The sequence below is a fragment of the Periplaneta americana genome, chromosome 5 (assembly GCF_040183065.1).
Source record: "Periplaneta americana isolate PAMFEO1 chromosome 5, P.americana_PAMFEO1_priV1, whole genome shotgun sequence".
Taxonomy (NCBI): domain Eukaryota; kingdom Metazoa; phylum Arthropoda; class Insecta; order Blattodea; family Blattidae; genus Periplaneta; species Periplaneta americana.
In genome coordinates this window covers 155,714,577-155,731,271 of record NC_091121.1, presented here as the reverse complement: position 1 = coordinate 155,731,271, position 16,695 = coordinate 155,714,577, and the positions used below count along the sequence as shown (strand labels likewise).

Sequence of the window (16,695 nt, the reverse complement as noted above, 5' to 3'; positions counted from 1 at the left end):
GTGTGACATAGGTACAAGTTCAGAGACATAAGATAGGACATGAGATAGAAGACAGAAAGAGAGATATGTGGCAGAAGAGAAGAGATGATTTGGAGAAAGAGCCATCTTTCAGCCAAGCATCAAATTTTTGTCTTATATACGTCAGTGTACTCGTGCAACAACGACTTAGGTCGCATTATGCAATTGATATTAATAATGGTTATTAAAGGAGAAAAATTCGCTCCGGTGCTGTGGACCGAACCCGGGTCCTTGGTTCTATGTACCAAGCACTCGAACCAAGGACATGGGTTCGATCCCCCGGCATCGGAGCAAATTTTTCTCCCTTAATAACCATTGTTACCATAATAGATAAATTCTATAAAATAAAATAAAATACATCTTTACGTGTTATTAATATACACAATACTGGTATGATAAGTATTTTTGAACGTAATGTACAACTTTTCTTTGTTAACAGGTTCATACGAGGGTGGATCGGAAAGCAACGCACAATAATTTTTTTCTGCATTGGTATTGTGACTGGGATGTTGACATTTCACCGAGATATAGTTTGAAGTTTTCATTACAGACACAATAGGCCTATTTGTTTTGCATGTGCATCTTTAACGAGAGAAGCGTGTACTACGCAACAAAGATTGGAATATATCAGTCCCCTAACTGTCCATTGTGCAACTCAAACCAAGAAATGGATTCGGAACACCTCAAAATCTGTGCTTCAGTGGCTGGCCATGATATCTTTGAAAAATATTGGAGTGCAAGAGGTCAAATGACTTTATTGTCAAACGCCTGGCATTAGAAAACAACAATAACTACGCAACAAAGATGGCGCGCATGTTACTTGTGAAGAGCAGTAAAGTGTGCGATTTTTGTGGGCTAAAGGACATAATCCAATTGAAATTCACAGGGACATGTGTGGCGTGTACAGGGAAGACTGTATGGACTATAGCAACATCTCCAGGTGGTGCGAATTCTTCGCAAACACCATGAGGACCTTTGTGATTCGCCACATTCCAGGCAGCCAGTAACAGCTGCAATCCAGCGGAATGTCACAGGCATTGAGGCGGCAATTTTGAATGACCGGCAGATCCAACTGCGAACCTTATCTCAGCAGTTCAACATTTCATACAGTGCAGTGTACGATATCGTGCATGACACATTGAAATTTCATAAAGTTAGTGCCTGCTGGGTGCCTAAGAACCTGACTAGGGCCAGCGAATGATGGCATGCTTGGACCATTTAAGGTGTTACACTGCAGAAGGGCATGACTTTCTGAAAGGAATTGTCGCTGGTGATGAGTCCTGGACGTATCATTACACGCTCGAAACAAAGCAGGCCTCTATAGAGTGGAAACATGCTGCTTCCCCAATAAAGAAAAAATTCAAAGTGACTGAATCTGCTAAGAAAGTGCTTGTGACAGTGTTCAAGGATATGCATGGTGTTTTGTGGTGGACTTTGCTAAACATGGGATCACTGTGAATACTGCAGCCTACATTCAAATGTTGATAACGTTGCATCATGCCCTTCGTGATAAACGCTGTTAACATTAACACTGACGATGTCAAACTTCTTCATGACAATGGTCGCCCCCATGTTGCGGCTTCCATTCGTGAGAAAATCAACACATTTGGTTGGGAGGTGCTCCGGCATCCACCATACAGCCCAGACTTTGCACCATCGGACTTCCATCTGTTTGGTCTCATGAAGAAATTCCTGGCAGGCCATCGCTTTGCGACCGATGCAGAAGTGCAATCAACTGTCTGCAGATGGCTGTACTCCAACCAAACGGAATTCTATGACCAGGGTATACTGAAACTGGTACTACGATGGGAGAAATATGTTGACAAACTTGGCGCCTATGTAGAAAAGTAGTTAAAAGATGAGAGTTCATTTGTGTATTTTTTTTTTTTTATTTTTGTTTACCTATTAAACGGTTTTTTTCTAATTATTGTGCGTTACTTTCCTATTCACCCTCTTATTTTAGCAGAAGATAATAAAAAGTTATAACTGTGTTTCAAAAAACAAAATGAAATACAATACCTGGTTTTTTGGCTGGACATCACAATTTTTCTTACTCCACCAAGTTGGCTTGTTTTTGTCAGTGGTTCCGTAAGAATACATGAACTATGTGTATGAGTATAATTACGCTTTGGAGGTGTTCCTCGAATTCTAGATACCTTGCAGATAAGAAAGTAATACACATATCTTAGTTGTAAGGCAAGTCACAAGTCTGGAGTCATTTCTAGTTTCATGCTCGTGCTAGGTTAGGTTAAGAAGTATTATTTTATTTAGCAAATTCATTAAATAATTAAATAAATTTTACTAAAGAACACTGAGGAGAATAGCTATAATTATGTGGAGATGTAATATTATTATTCTCACATAAAAATAGGATTCACATAAAAATCATTTCATGCAAACATCTAATGAAATGACCTTCAAAATAAAAAAGTGAAATTAAATAACATACATGTTTGCAGACCGCCAAAGACGTACGCGTTGGGTTAGACATTGCGTACACTTTCATCACCAAGTTTTTCTGCGCTGTTATGCGACGCTGTATCCCGAACATTGATATTGATATTTCTTGTAAATTTGTTTATGTAATGTTTATACGCACGCAAAACGTGTTGCCATGACAACGAGTACACGTGAAGAGAGACCCAATCAGCTTTCGGTTTCGGTTGCTCAGAGCAACAAAGATGGCAGAGCCAGAAGGTATAGTAAACATGTACATAGAAACATTTGTGAACATTTTGTGTATTACTACTTATAGACACGAAAGCATATTTGATTTAGTATCATTTATGTATGATCAAAATATGGTTTAAATGATTCGAAGGGATAATACGATATTGAATGATAAATCATTCAGTAATCTTCAGGTGTTTTTTTCTCCTACGCTTGCTTTCATTTTTATTTGACAAATATATCGTCTGCTGATTTGTTAATGTAATTGGGATGGTATTTCTTGTTTACAATTTTGTTTTATATGAACAACACGTTACTCGTGAAGACATCAAGTACACATTGTTTATAAACTAGTATTTTGGAAAAGTCGTGTGAAACAAAATAAGCCCACGTTATTTTATTGAATGTCATTATCACTAAATAAGGAAACGTGTTATTTGTAATTCGAAAGTGGGAGGAAGTATAGCGAAATATATTGGATTTACGCATTATTTTTTTTATCAAGATGTAAGTTATAGTAAATTCCGTTCAGAATAGGTATTCCTTTCCTTAATAGCTAATAAGCATTGATTATCATTTAAAATTGTGACAAATCATGAATAGGCCTATCGTATAGACCTACAATAAAAAAGCAAACAGTAACACATTTTATTTTAGTTATTTAGGAATGACTTCATTTGAAAGGTATGTAGTTTCAAATCTCTTCTTTGAGGCTACGCATTACTTAACTTAAATTATTTTAAGTCCTGTTTTCATAAGTTGAAAATGTTTTATATTTGGTAGAAGATAGTGTTATTATTACATTTTATTGGTCATGTTTTTAATGGGTTGTGGTGATAGTTTAAATGTAAGAATCCATTATAGATTTATTGGCATTTTATTATATTCTGAGTTGTAAAACATTCATTCATTCAATTCCTATATCTCCCACTGGAGCAAAGGGCGGAAGAGAACGCTTTCCATCGGATTCGGTTTTTGGCCAAATGTTTTATTTCTTCCCACGATTCGCTCATGGACTTCGCGTCCTTTTAAGTCAGTACTTCGCCATTCGAATTTTTTGATCGCCCTGTTCTTCGGTCACCTTGCGGATTCCAGTCGAGTGCCTCTCCACAGTTCCTTCAAGTTTACGAAGTGTGTGTCCAATCCATTGCCATTTGCGAGCTTGGATCTGTTTCCCAATAGATTGTTGCAGGATTAGCTACTGCCCACAATTTTTCATTTGATGTTTCTTGACAACAGATATTCATTATCTGTCGCAAACACCGGTTTATAAATGTTTGCAATTGGTTTGTGATCCTCTCTGTCGCTTTCCAAGTCTCGCAACCTTATAAGAACACAGACATTCATTGCTGTTAAATAATCTCAACTTTTGTCTTAAGAGAGAAGTTTTTGTTTCTCTAGATTGGATACTATTGAACTAAAGCTCCATTTCTTTTCTTATCCGACTCTTAGGCCCTAACATCCTTCTCTATTCCTCCAGTGATGGTAATGATGCTGCCAGGATACGTAAACAGGGCTGGGCAAAATACTGACATCCAAGTATTTCAAATACAAATACAAAATACTTCAAAGAATAGTATTTGAAATACAAATACAAAATACTTTTAAAAAATTAACCAAAATACATTTGTATTTCGAATACCCGATACAGTATATATAAAGAAATAAGATTACCGAAAATCTAAAATATTATACTAACATTAAAATTATTTTTATCCCGAAGTTTTATATAAACACTGTAACTGAACATTCTTCCTTTTCCCAGTCAACAATGAAATTGTGCTATATATGAATAATTACTGCTCCCTTTAAAAAAAACCCATTTTCTCAAACAGTTCATCAGGCAAGGATCCTCTTGCTGGTGAATGAATAAATCCTGGAAAACAAAACAGTCTTTCTACAGGCACAGGGGAACACAAGCTTGTTTTTATACTTTATAAAAGCTTGTTTCACTGTTGGGTAATTCTCTAGAGTGCACAGGGTTGTCCCTTTGCCATTGAAGAATTGTATGAGCTGATACTCCGCAGTAGACAAGCTCTTTTCTTTTTGCTTTTCAAAGTCTGTTGTACTTGAGTTGAAAACATAAAAATTGTTTTCATCGTCTGAACTGACCAAAGGTGTAGTGAGAACTGCTCAGCTGATTTCACACACATATTCTGTATCCTTTTCTTATCATTTGGTGAGGCAGTGTCAGGTAGCCATCTCATCTTAAATGATGGGTGGAAACAAGCTGCCAAAATAGCTCAATTTGCTTCTAGGGTCAGATCAAACATCGCTTTAAATCTTGATGAAAGCGAACTCATTAGGATTGGAGTTACTTGGAATAGATGGCGTAGATTACTAGATAACAGAATATGTAATCTGTTTTTGAGGAAAATTAATGTGGATAGAAGTTGGCCATAATAGCATGTCTTCTCAGTCTGCATTAAATCAAGGGCTACGGCAATGGGTTTCAGAATTGCACACTATTCTTCAAGGTACTGAAACTCAACATCTTTAAAGGTTGACAAACCCAGTTTTTCACATATACTGTTTATATCATGTTTGAATTGCAATATTTGAGAGATTGAGCCATAAAGAGAATTCCATCGAGTTGGGCAAGGAAACTTTAATTAATATTTCAAGACATCTGATATGATTTCTGAGGATTTGGGTCTCCTAGACGCATTCCATAATGCTGAACACTTAGCAAGTGTTAAGTGATGGATCCTTGATGCTGTTGGAGATTTCTTTATGGCATTAAGGAAATCAGTTGTGGCAAGAAAACTAAGTGTATGGCTAGCACATCTGAAATGGGTAGGCAAGTAAGACAGAAGTTCATTCTTCAAATACAAATCCAAAACTTGAAGGACAAGGAGAAGAAAAAAGTATTTTGAATATTTGAAATACAAAATACATCAATTTTATGTATTTAAATACAAAATACTTTCTAAAATCCTTGCAAACACATGTATTTCAAATACTGCCCAGCCCTGTACGTAAAGGAATCAACCTGTTCAACTACATTTCCATTTATTTTCAGGTTTGAACTTCTACTTCTGAATTAAGCCTAATTTCTTTTTTTCTTGCTACATTAATTTTTAGTCTAGCCAATTCTGTTCTCTCTGTAATATCTCCAGTGTGGTCTCTGTATCAGTGTATCTCTGTTATAACAGGCATATATCGTCAGCAAAATCAAGAGCCTTTAATCGATCTTGCAGATCTCACTGGAGATTCCTCTCTTTTGCCCTTTCATAACTTTTCTCACCACTTTATCCATCACGAATAAGAAAATAGTTGGTGAGAGTATACATCCATGTCTGGTTCAGTAAGGTGACCCTCAGGTATTACTTGACATTCATAATCATAATCACTGTACATGTCTCAGATGATGTTGATTTTATCTTTGTTGGAATACCATACACTCTTCAAACTCTCCACATAACACTTCTCTTTAGCCTGTCAAAGGTTTTTTCAAAGTCAATGAATGTGAGGTAAAGGGTACTGCGTAATGCTTCACTCTGACCTATAATTATGCGAAGTGTATTATTAATCACTATACTCATTGTATTCTTCACCTAACATAATGAGGAACATTAAATTCAGATGTTCGCATAGGCTTCCGTGGCTGGTGTACATGGTGTGTGGATAAGCTTCAGGGCTTCTACCGCGTTGTCTTGGTGTTATTGGCTGACGTTTCGACCGCTGTGTTGTGGCCATCTTCAGAGCAGTTGTTGATTAGTATTGCACTCTCAGTAAAATAGTGTCGTAACTCGAAAATTGTGATTTGTAAAGATATGCAATTTCCTAATAAAATGCTATTGTAAAAATATTTAAATAAACAGGTATCAAAACCCTTGATAATTTACTATTCTATTATTACAATTAGCCACTCTACCCTGTTATCTCCTGTCCTAGTTGCCTCATAAATGGTATCTTCTTGGTATCACTTGTGAGGTTCAGGCCTGTCTTTTGCAGTTGACTAAACAACAACATTAGGTATTACAATTTCATACTACCAACAAGTAAACAGTGCAGCAAATTACTTACGAAAATAATATTGTTGTTGTTTTCTATTGTCAGGCATTTGACAATAAAGTCATTTGACCTCTTGCACTTCAATATTTTTCAAAGATATTGTCATGGTCAGTCACTGAAGCACAGATTTTGAGGTGTTCCTAATCCATTTCTTGGTTTGAGTTGCACAATGGGCAGTTAGGGGACTGATGTATTCCAGTTCTATGTAGGTGTTTGGCCAAACAGTCATAGCGTGTTGCCAATCTAAATGCAGCTACAGACGATTTGTGTGGTAAATCAGGAATGGATTACGATGCAGAGAGTCCCATTTTTTCCCTTGAGATTGTGTTATCAAATTTTGTTTGTTGAAGTCTGAGTATGTAGATTTAATAAATCTTTTCACAGAGTAATACGTAGATTTAACGAAAATAATGTGATTTCTGACATATGATAGTATTTTACTGGGGGTGCGGTATGACTCTTCAGAGTACTTTACTGGAGATGGACACAGGAATGTAGTTGTAAATAAAATAGTGCCAGGACGCATTGCGAAAAGTTTATTATTTTTATTATTATTATTATTATTATTATTATTATTATTATTATTATTATTATTATTATTATCATCATCATCGTTATTTGCCGACCACACCACCTCATTCTAATGCTGAGGTCATGGAAAGCATGGGGCTCTACCTTCATGCCCCACCTCCCCCCCAATTGCCTTCATGGTGTGTGATGGGGATACCTTTATTATTATCATTGTTACTATTATTATTATTATTATTACTTACTTACTTACTTACTTACATACTTACTGGCTTTTAAGGAACCCGGAGGTTCATTGCCACTCTCACATAAGCCCACCATTGGTCCCTATCCTGAGCAATATGAATCCAGTCTCTACCATCATATCCCACCTCCCTCAAATCCATTTTAAGATTATCTTCCCATCTACGTCTCGGCCTCCCCAAAGGTCTTTTCCCCTCTGGCCTCCCAACTAACACTCTATATGCATTTCTGGATTCGCCCATACGTGCTACATGCCCTGCCTATCTCAAACGTCTGTATTTAATGTTCCTAATTATGTCAGGTGAAGAATACAATGCGAGCAGCTCTGCGTTGTGTAACTTTCTCCATTCTCCTGTAACTTCATCCCTTTTAGCCCCAAATATTTTCCTAAGAACCTTATTCTCAAAAACCTTCAATCTCTGTTCCTCTCTCAAAGTGAGAGTCCAAGTTTCACAGCCATAAAGAGCAACCGGTAATATAACTGTTTTATAAATTGTAACTTTCAGATTTTTTGACAGCAGACTAGATGACAAAAGCTTCTCAACTGAATAATAACAGGCATTTCCCATATTTATCCTGCGTTTAATTTCCTCCCGAGTGTCATTTATATTTGTTACTGTTGCTCCAAGATATTTGAATTTTTCCACCTCTTCGAAGGATAAATCTCCAAGTTTTATAGTTCCATTTCGTACAATATTCTGATCACGAGACATAATCATATATTTAGTCTTTTCGGGATTTACTTCCAACCCTATCTCTTTACTTGCTCCAAGTAGAATTTCCGCGTTTTCCCTAACCGATTATTATTATTATTATTATTATTATTATTATTATTATTATTATTATTATTATTATTATTATTATTATTATTATTATTATTATTATTATTATTAGTAATGCCGCTGCTACTAATCTATACTTATAAAATACAATGTTGTGAAACAAGTGGGCTCGGGTTGAAATCCTGATTGAGGCTTTTTTCTCTGGGATTTTTCTCCTAATCCATTAAAGCAAATGCTGGGCAACTTTGGACACTGGATCCTGGACTCATCTCACTAGCATTATTATCTTCATCTCACTCACGCTAGATAACCATAGCAGTTGATAAAGCGTCGTAAAATAACCAATTAAGAAAATACAATCTGGAGTAAGAAGCAAGTAAGACCTGTTATTTTAAAAAGTAAAAATAAAGAAGCAGGGTGCTTCCAGGTTGCAGAAAAAAGTACTGGGACAGCACCCTGGCCTGCCCTGGCATGACTACACCCCTGGATGGACAGCAAAGTGATTACGCGCCGTTGTAACAATTTGTAGTATCACCTTTTTTTTTGGGGGGGGGGATCTCAGTGCAAGTCCTTTCTTCCATTCCTTGGGTAATTTCTCCTCCTTCCATATTTTCTCAAGCAGTGGATGTAGCAAATCTGCACTAACTTCTATACGGACCTTTAAAACATCTGGCGAAATATTGTAAGTGTAAAACATTACTATACTCAACGCATTTCGAACTGGCGGATCAAGGTCACGTACAAATGTTCAAACCACGCACGAGCCACTGAACTGAAGCACTGGTAATCCCAGCTGTCCCACTGACTTTAGTTGAGGAGGGTGGTCCATTTATTTTATTGGGTTATTTTACGACGCTGTATCAACATCTAGGTTATTTAGCATCTGAATGATATGAAGGTGATAATGCCGGTGAAATGAGTCCAGGGTCCAGCACCGAAAGTTACCCAGCATTTGCTCGTATTGGGTTGAGGGAAAACCCCGGAAAAAACCTCAACCAGGTAACTTGCCCCGACCGGGATTCGAACCCGGGCCACCTGGTTTGGTGGCCAGACGCGCTGACCGTTACTCCACAGGTGTGGACAGGGTGGTCCAGGAATGAGGTAAGCACCCATGGCAAATGCAGATATTGCTTGTCCTTGATCCACCAGTTCGAAATGTGCTGACAATAGGACCTAATTGTAATAGACTACAAGTTCTTTATAGATCTTTGTAAGTCAATAAGGACACTCCTTCCCATGCTGCTTGTTGTGTAGGCTGCATTATATGTTACTCCACTGTGTTAATTATGTTGGTGGTAATGTTCGTGTAAAGGTCAACTATGGTTTGCAACATTGAAATTATTATGTTCTGATATTTATAAAGTATTATTATTTTTAGTTGGTTATTTAGTGATGCAGTATCAACTACTAGGTTGTTTAGCGTCAGTGGAATTTGTGATAGCGAGATGGTATTTAACGAAATGAGGTTGAGGATTTGCCATAGATTACCTGAAAATTGCATTACAGTTGGGATAAACTGAATCAGATAATCAGCCCAAGCAGGAATCGAACCGACGCCTGAGCACAGCTGCAGATCAGCAAGGAAACACATCTGCTGGCTACGCTATGCCAGTGGCTACCTATTATATTAAATGGCCGACTATACGAGGGGCGTCCATAAAGTAACTTTCCCACTCATCCCACAGCTAGCAAACCATATGTTGCGCGAAGCGACTGTGTGTACGTGATAGAGTAATGTCCTGGCATGGTGCATGCGCTAGTGGAACTTTCCGAGTGCTCTCAGTAGCTTCGTTGCATTGGTTGAAGATGGACGTTCCTATTCCAGCTCCCACCTCGTGAAGTGCGGTCAGTGATAAATTTTTTGAATGCACTGGGCATAGTGCCGATTGAAATTGATCGTCAGCTATCAGCTGGGCCTAACATCATGAGCAAGCAGATGGTGCATTGTTCCATAAGTCATCTGTGATGATGGTTGGCCTCCCACTGTGCTCCTCGTCATGCACATTTTGGCGTCCTACTGAAAATTGTCTACAGCAGCAACACACCATCTGCTTGCCCATAGACCTGGCACAGCTGACGATCAATTTCAATCGGCGCTATGCCCTGTGCATTCAAAAACTTTATCACTAACCACACTTCACCCTGCAGGAGCTGGAATAGGAACGTCTATCTTCAACCAATGCAATGAAGCTACTGAGAGCACTCAGGAAGTTCCGCTAGCACATGCGCCATGCCAGGACATTACTCCATCACGTACACGCAGTTGCTTCGCGCAACATATGGATTGCTAGCTGTGGGACGAGTGGGAAAATTACTTTATGGACGTGCCTCATATAATAATATTTTTGGTCAAAATCCAACATTCAGCCATGCTTGCCTTCTCTCAAACTCAATAGTCAGATATTATGGCTGACTACTGGAGTGAAGTATCAGCAACCCAACCAGTAATGATTCTTTATGTCTTTTGACATAGTGAATATGTACATCACTGTGACATTCAGCACACAGTTTGTTCATAACGGAATTTTTTTATGATATTGGTACATTTTCACATATAGGCTATTCATATAAGAACTTATATACTGTTTCATGTAGCTGCTTCACTATATCTATGGTAGCCTATACAGTGAAACCTGTTCAAGATGGAAGTGACATGGTCCTAATTTTTTTTCCGTTATGGTCAGGTGTGACATTAAAATCGAATATTTTGTCATTCATATACATGAAAAACAAAATGGCATGCCGCAAACTGCAAGAAGTACAAAATATTCCATTTAATACTCATCACATTAAATCAGCTTTCTCTCGCTCATTACGTTGGTGAATCATCTTGATTAAAATCTCATTTTCTGTATAAATATTATCGTAACTCACTCATTAGGCATTAAACATTACTAAAGTTTACTAATCTCATTCTATTTAATATCTAACACTGTACTCTAATACTGTACTGCATATCACTGCACATTATTAATTAATTGGACTAGAAGCCATCTATTAGAAGCCATGAATTCTGGTTTATTTAATTTCTTTCCCAGTTCAATAGCTTGCTTTGCAGAACAGATCCAGAAATTCGCTTGTTCTTTGAAAAGTCATGAAGAACCCACTCCCACAACAGTTCATTTATTTCCACATAAACAGTTGCTTTCTGGTTCCTTTTGTGTCACCAATATTGGCCGCATGCCACTCACTCATTATGATCTTTATTTTTTAAAGTGTCACACCTGAGTTTTCCACAACTGTACTTCAATATTATTTCACATAGACTTTGTTTCTAATTTTCCTTTATCTCGATAACTTTTACTTCATCACTTAATGTTAATGCCACATTTTATGCAACTTTTTTTTTACCTGGAAATCACTACACTTGCGCTCTGTTTAGCTACGACAGTGTACTGGTGTGAAGCATTGAAAATCTTTGAAGAGACTCTTGTCTGCCTAGTCAACAGGGTAATAAAATTTATGACCGACAGGCCAACACACTCTCGCACCCTCTAGAATTTTGCAAAGAAAATTTGTTTTTATCTTAGTGACCTATTTCGTATATTCCTTGAAATTACACGCTGTTTCAAAATATAGTTACAAAATATAGTGTGTGTCCAAAATATTGTTTCCGTTTTGAACAGTAGCAGACAGTTTACGTTTCCACGTTGGACAGTTTCCGTTTTATTCAGGAAAACTTACACATAATACATACAAATTTCGCCGGGACCAATAAATTGTTCCGAAATAGACAGGATTCCGGATTATTCAGGTTCCGATTTGAACAGGTTTCACTGTATAAGAATTTCACTTTTAAAATCGTCTGGATCAATACTTCTGGAAATAAATTAATTTGTAAATGTTCACAAGTACTTCTACCATTTTCAGACTTTGTTATATAATATAGTATATACCGAAACTTCCTTATTTTTATATTTCTTATTTCTGTAAGTCCTCTTTTCATATATTGGCATAATTAATTTATCTTTTATTTTCTCTTCTTAGTGGCCAACAACTTGACAGTCCATCTCTGTGAAGTAAAGGTTAGCTTGCCTGAGTGAATAAAACTAGCGGGCCAGGTTCGATTCCTGGTTGCGACAAATTACCTGATTGAGGTTTTCTTTCCGGTTTTACTTTGTTATTTAACGACGCTGTATAAACTACGAGGTTATTTAGCGTCGATGGGATTGGTGATAGCGAGATGATATTTGGCGAGATGAGGCCGAGGATTCGCCATAGATTACCTGACATTTGCCTTATAGTTGGGGAAAACCTCGGAAAAAACCCAAGCGGGAATCGAACCCGCGCCCGAACGCAACTCCAGATCGGCAGGTAAGCGCCTTAGCCGACTGAGCTATGCCAGTGGCTCCGAGGTTTTTCCCCAACCCTTTAAGAGCAAATGCTGGGTAACTTTCGGTGCTAGACCCTGGACTCATTTCACTGGCATTATCACCTACATTTATTCAGATGCTAGATAACCATAGCAGTTGATAAAGAGTTGTAAAATAACCAATTAAAAAAACTGGACTTCAATTTAGAGGACTTCTTTAATGCATTATGTTAGAGTTATTATTGTATTGCTGGTCTCATTATTGTTCATATGAAACATGTTCACTTTACTCAAATTGTTCTTTTTAACTACATATAATTTTTAATTACTGATTGTGTGTATGATTTATTGTAATATTTATTTTCAGATGATATTCCGTCCATGTTATTGCCTTGTACAATTTGTAATAGAACATTTAAACCAGAGTCACTTGAGAAGCATATTAAAATTTGTGAAAAAAATGCAACAAAGAAGAGAAAGACTTTTGACTCTTCAAAGCAAAGAATTCAAGGCACTGAATTGGCAGAGTTCCTCCCAGTTATCCCAAAGAATGTTGAGAAATCCCCCGCAAAGAAATCACAGTCATCCTGGAAACAGAAACATTTGGAATTTGTTACAACAATTCGACAAGCCCGAGGCGTTAGTGATGATCCTCATAAAAGAGGTTTAGCACCTGCAGTAATGCAAACAAGACCAGCAAATCATGAACAGTGCCCGCATTGTAGCAGAAATTTTGGACCAAAGGCATTTGATCGTCATATAGAATGGTGCAAGGAACAAAAAGCTCGAATTCCAAAGTCACCTGCTAGTATTCTAGCCAAAGAGAGACTAGAAGCAAGGATTAAGGTAATTCTATATACTATTAATTTGTGAACTTTCCATTCCATTGTTCATGCATCCAATTCATTTCAAAATTTTGAGTACCATAATCTATTAAAACAATATATTTTCGTGTAAACTGAATGGAATTTTCTATTAATTATAACTAAATGCAGATAACAAAATAAAGAAGTAGAAAAATACAATAGGATTAGTACTGCAATGGATGATTAGCTTAACTAAACCTGTTAAAGTAAGTCCTTACAGCACCTGCAATGGAAATCTTTACATGCATAGGAGGAAGTCAATGAAATTACAAATACCGACTTAAATATGTTCTATTTCTATAATATCCTCACATTTAATACTTTTACATGTTTACCTTCACTTTCACAATCTTGTGGACATTGAATCTGCCAGTTTTTTTCCAAATAGTTCGTATCCATTTGTACTCAAAATTTCATTAGTACCTTTTGTAGTTCCTTGATATTTGATGATAGTGCCTGTTGAACCTCGACTTTCATGTATTTTCAAGCATTTTCAGTGGAATTCAGGTCAGATGACTTACCTGGCCATTCAAATAAACATGGGGAACTATTAATAATGTGATTCCTCAAGGATCAATATTAGGTCCCTACTTTTTCTAGTGTTCATAAATGATCTTGCCTCCCCTAATAAAAGATGTAGGTCATCCCATATTATTTACAGATGACAGAAATATAGTAATTACAGCCAATAATTCCAACACATTCTAATTTTCAACTAAAGCAATTCTCATCAAAATACGTGATTGGTTGTCAGCCAATAAATTAGTATTAAATTGTAACAGAATTAGCATTGTCCAATTTAAATCCTGTCAAAATTCAACCTCGCAAATATAAAACCCAATAATTAACAATAGGCCCCTAATAGAAACAACTACCAAATTTATTGGCTTACAAACCAATAATGTGTTAAATTGAAAAAATCATATTAAAGAAATTACCCCCAAACTAAATTCAACATGGTTTGCTATTAGATCTATGCAAGAGATAGTAAATATCAATACCTTAAAAACAATATACTTTGCATACTTCCATTCAGTAATGAGTTTTGGAATAATATTCTGTGGAAATTTTACAAATAGTAACAGTATATTCCTACTACAAAAAAGAGGAATTAGAATAATGGTAGGTGCCAAATCTAGGAAATCATGTAGGACCATTTTCAAAAAACTACAAATAATGCCCATGGCTTGTCAATGTATTCTTTCATTAATAAACTTCCTCATATGTAATCGTGAAAATTTTATAACTAATTCAACAGTTCATAGCATAAATATGAAATTAAAAATTACTTTCATACTCCATCGGAAAATCTATTGTGCTATCAAAATGGAGTGCATTATATGGCAGTAAATATTTTTTATAGTCTCCCTATGGATATAAAAAATCAAACTCAAAACATGAGATTATTTAGGGCTAAATTAAAGAACATTCAACAATGTATCATGAATATTTTGTCTTGTATTAAGTGTTGATACTAAACTTTTGTGTTGTATTAATAGACTATGTTGTAAAACTCTTCTTTATATATTTCAACTAGACTGTGACTATAATTAAGACCATATAGTACTATTAAGACTTTTTTTTTTATATGTTCCATATTCTAGCTGTGAAGCGATGTATATGAATACCATGGAATGTAAATAAATACAATACAATACACATGTATTGACTTTCAACCACTTCTGAACTACCTTTGTTTTGTGCACAGAGACACTGTCATGAATGAAGTATGGGCCAAGGTAGTAAAGTGAAGTAGAAAGAATCTTGCCTCTAAAAGTAAGAATGCTCAAAGACAGCTAACAAGCTAACAGCTGGTACAATAATGACAGCATGTCAAAGCTTCTCTCTCAAGACTCACATGGCAAGAAACTCTGCTCACTCCATTTATAGTGTAGAATGCGAGGGAAAACCTGGCCACAAAATTCATGTAAATACTCGTATTTCCATTGTGGGTGCTGTATGTACAGTGAATATAAGAAGTATTCAAACACCGATAAATTTGTAATAATTTTATGCTTATAATAGTAAAATTGTATTTATTTACATGAAACATTTTGTCTATATATTCATTAAAATGTAGTGAATATTTAATATTGAGAAGAAAAGAAAAAAATATACATAATATTTTATAAAACTGTGGAAGCCTCCTAAGATGTGTAAATTATATATATATAAGAAATATTCAAACTGTTCAAATGCCTGTGATGGTTGTGACTATTATGCACTTGACCCATGAGAGCTTCTTATTGCAATGAAGTTCATTCTCTAGTAGCCTTTTGTAATGTACATTACCTTGTAGGTGATGAGTATGAGGCATGTTCTTAAAGTAAGTTCCGTTTTCAATTATAGCCGTCGCATTGCTGCAATCGTTATTTTGTGCATGTGTGTTTTCTTCTTCATCCTCAGGCAAGCTGTGCATGCAGTTTCAGAGCTTCAGTCCGTGTGTGTGGTTAGTTGTGATCAGTTGAAATGTTTAAAGTGTTCGAGCACCCCGCCGACTGTGAGATGCGGTCTGTTATCCATTTCTTGAATGCAAGAAACATCAAACCAGTTGACATTCATCGTCAACTTTGTGAGGTGTATGGTGATGATGCCATTAGTGATGGAATGGTCAGGAGATGGATTAGGAAGTTCAACGAAGGCCGCATCTCTGTGCATGACGAGCAGCGTACCGGTCGGCCATCTTTGATCAATGATGATTTAGTGCATACTGTCGATGAAAAAATTCATGAGGACGGGAGTTTCACAATTTCTTAGCTTTCCTTGAATTTTCCACAAATGTCGCGGAGTATTCTCTACAAAATTGTGACAGATCGATTACGATATTGAAAATTGTGCTCACAATGGGTACCCAAGATGCTCACCGAGGAACACAAAACCAAACGAGCTTCCAGTGCACTGAGCTTTCTCACACGTTACAGTGACCAAGGCGATGAGTTTCTTGACCATATCGTGACAGGTGACGAGACTTGGGTGTCTCACATGACACATGAATTGAAGCAGCAGTCCATGGAATGGAGGCACATTGCATCACCAAGGAAAAAGAAATTCAAACAAACCATGGCAACATGCAAGATCATGTGCACTGTTTTTTGGGACAGAAAAGGAGTCCTACTCATCGAATTCTTGCCTCGGGGTGAAACCATTAATAAAGAAACCTATTGTCAGACCTTGAACGCGCAATTCAGATCAAGAGACGTGGGATGCTGACCAACGGAGTTGTGTTGCTTCATGACAATGCTCGGCCACACACAGCTCG

General features: G+C 36.7%; 2 protein-coding genes across 5 annotated transcripts in view; one reads left to right on the top strand and one right to left on the bottom strand.

The window, feature by feature from the left end:
- The window catches only part of LOC138700240 (enoyl-CoA hydratase domain-containing protein 3, mitochondrial), a 42,359-nt gene extending 39,755 nt beyond the window's left edge, over positions 1-2,604 (bottom strand). For both annotated transcript variants that reach the window (XR_011332310.1, XM_069826717.1), the window contains exons 1-2: positions 2,468-2,604; positions 2,038-2,174 (exon numbers count right to left, since the gene is read on the bottom strand). Coding sequence is in view for 1 of the 2 variants with exons in the window: in XM_069826717.1 (XP_069682818.1) it covers positions 2,038-2,174; positions 2,468-2,569 (239 nt within the window). In the remaining variant the exon portion in view is untranslated. The remainder of the gene's footprint in view (positions 1-2,037; positions 2,175-2,467) is intronic.
- The window catches only part of LOC138700237 (serine-rich adhesin for platelets-like), a 148,900-nt gene that overhangs the window by 47,619 nt on the left and 84,586 nt on the right, over positions 1-16,695 (top strand). For 2 of the 3 annotated variants that reach the window (XM_069826714.1, XM_069826712.1), the window contains exons 1-2: positions 2,568-2,715; positions 12,938-13,416. In XM_069826714.1, coding sequence (XP_069682815.1) covers positions 2,700-2,715; positions 12,938-13,416 — 495 coding nt within the window. In that variant the 5' untranslated portion in view covers positions 2,568-2,699. Of the gene's footprint in view, positions 1-2,567; positions 2,716-12,937; positions 13,417-16,695 lie in introns of those variants that run through there. The other variant, XM_069826713.1, reaches the window with a different exon arrangement.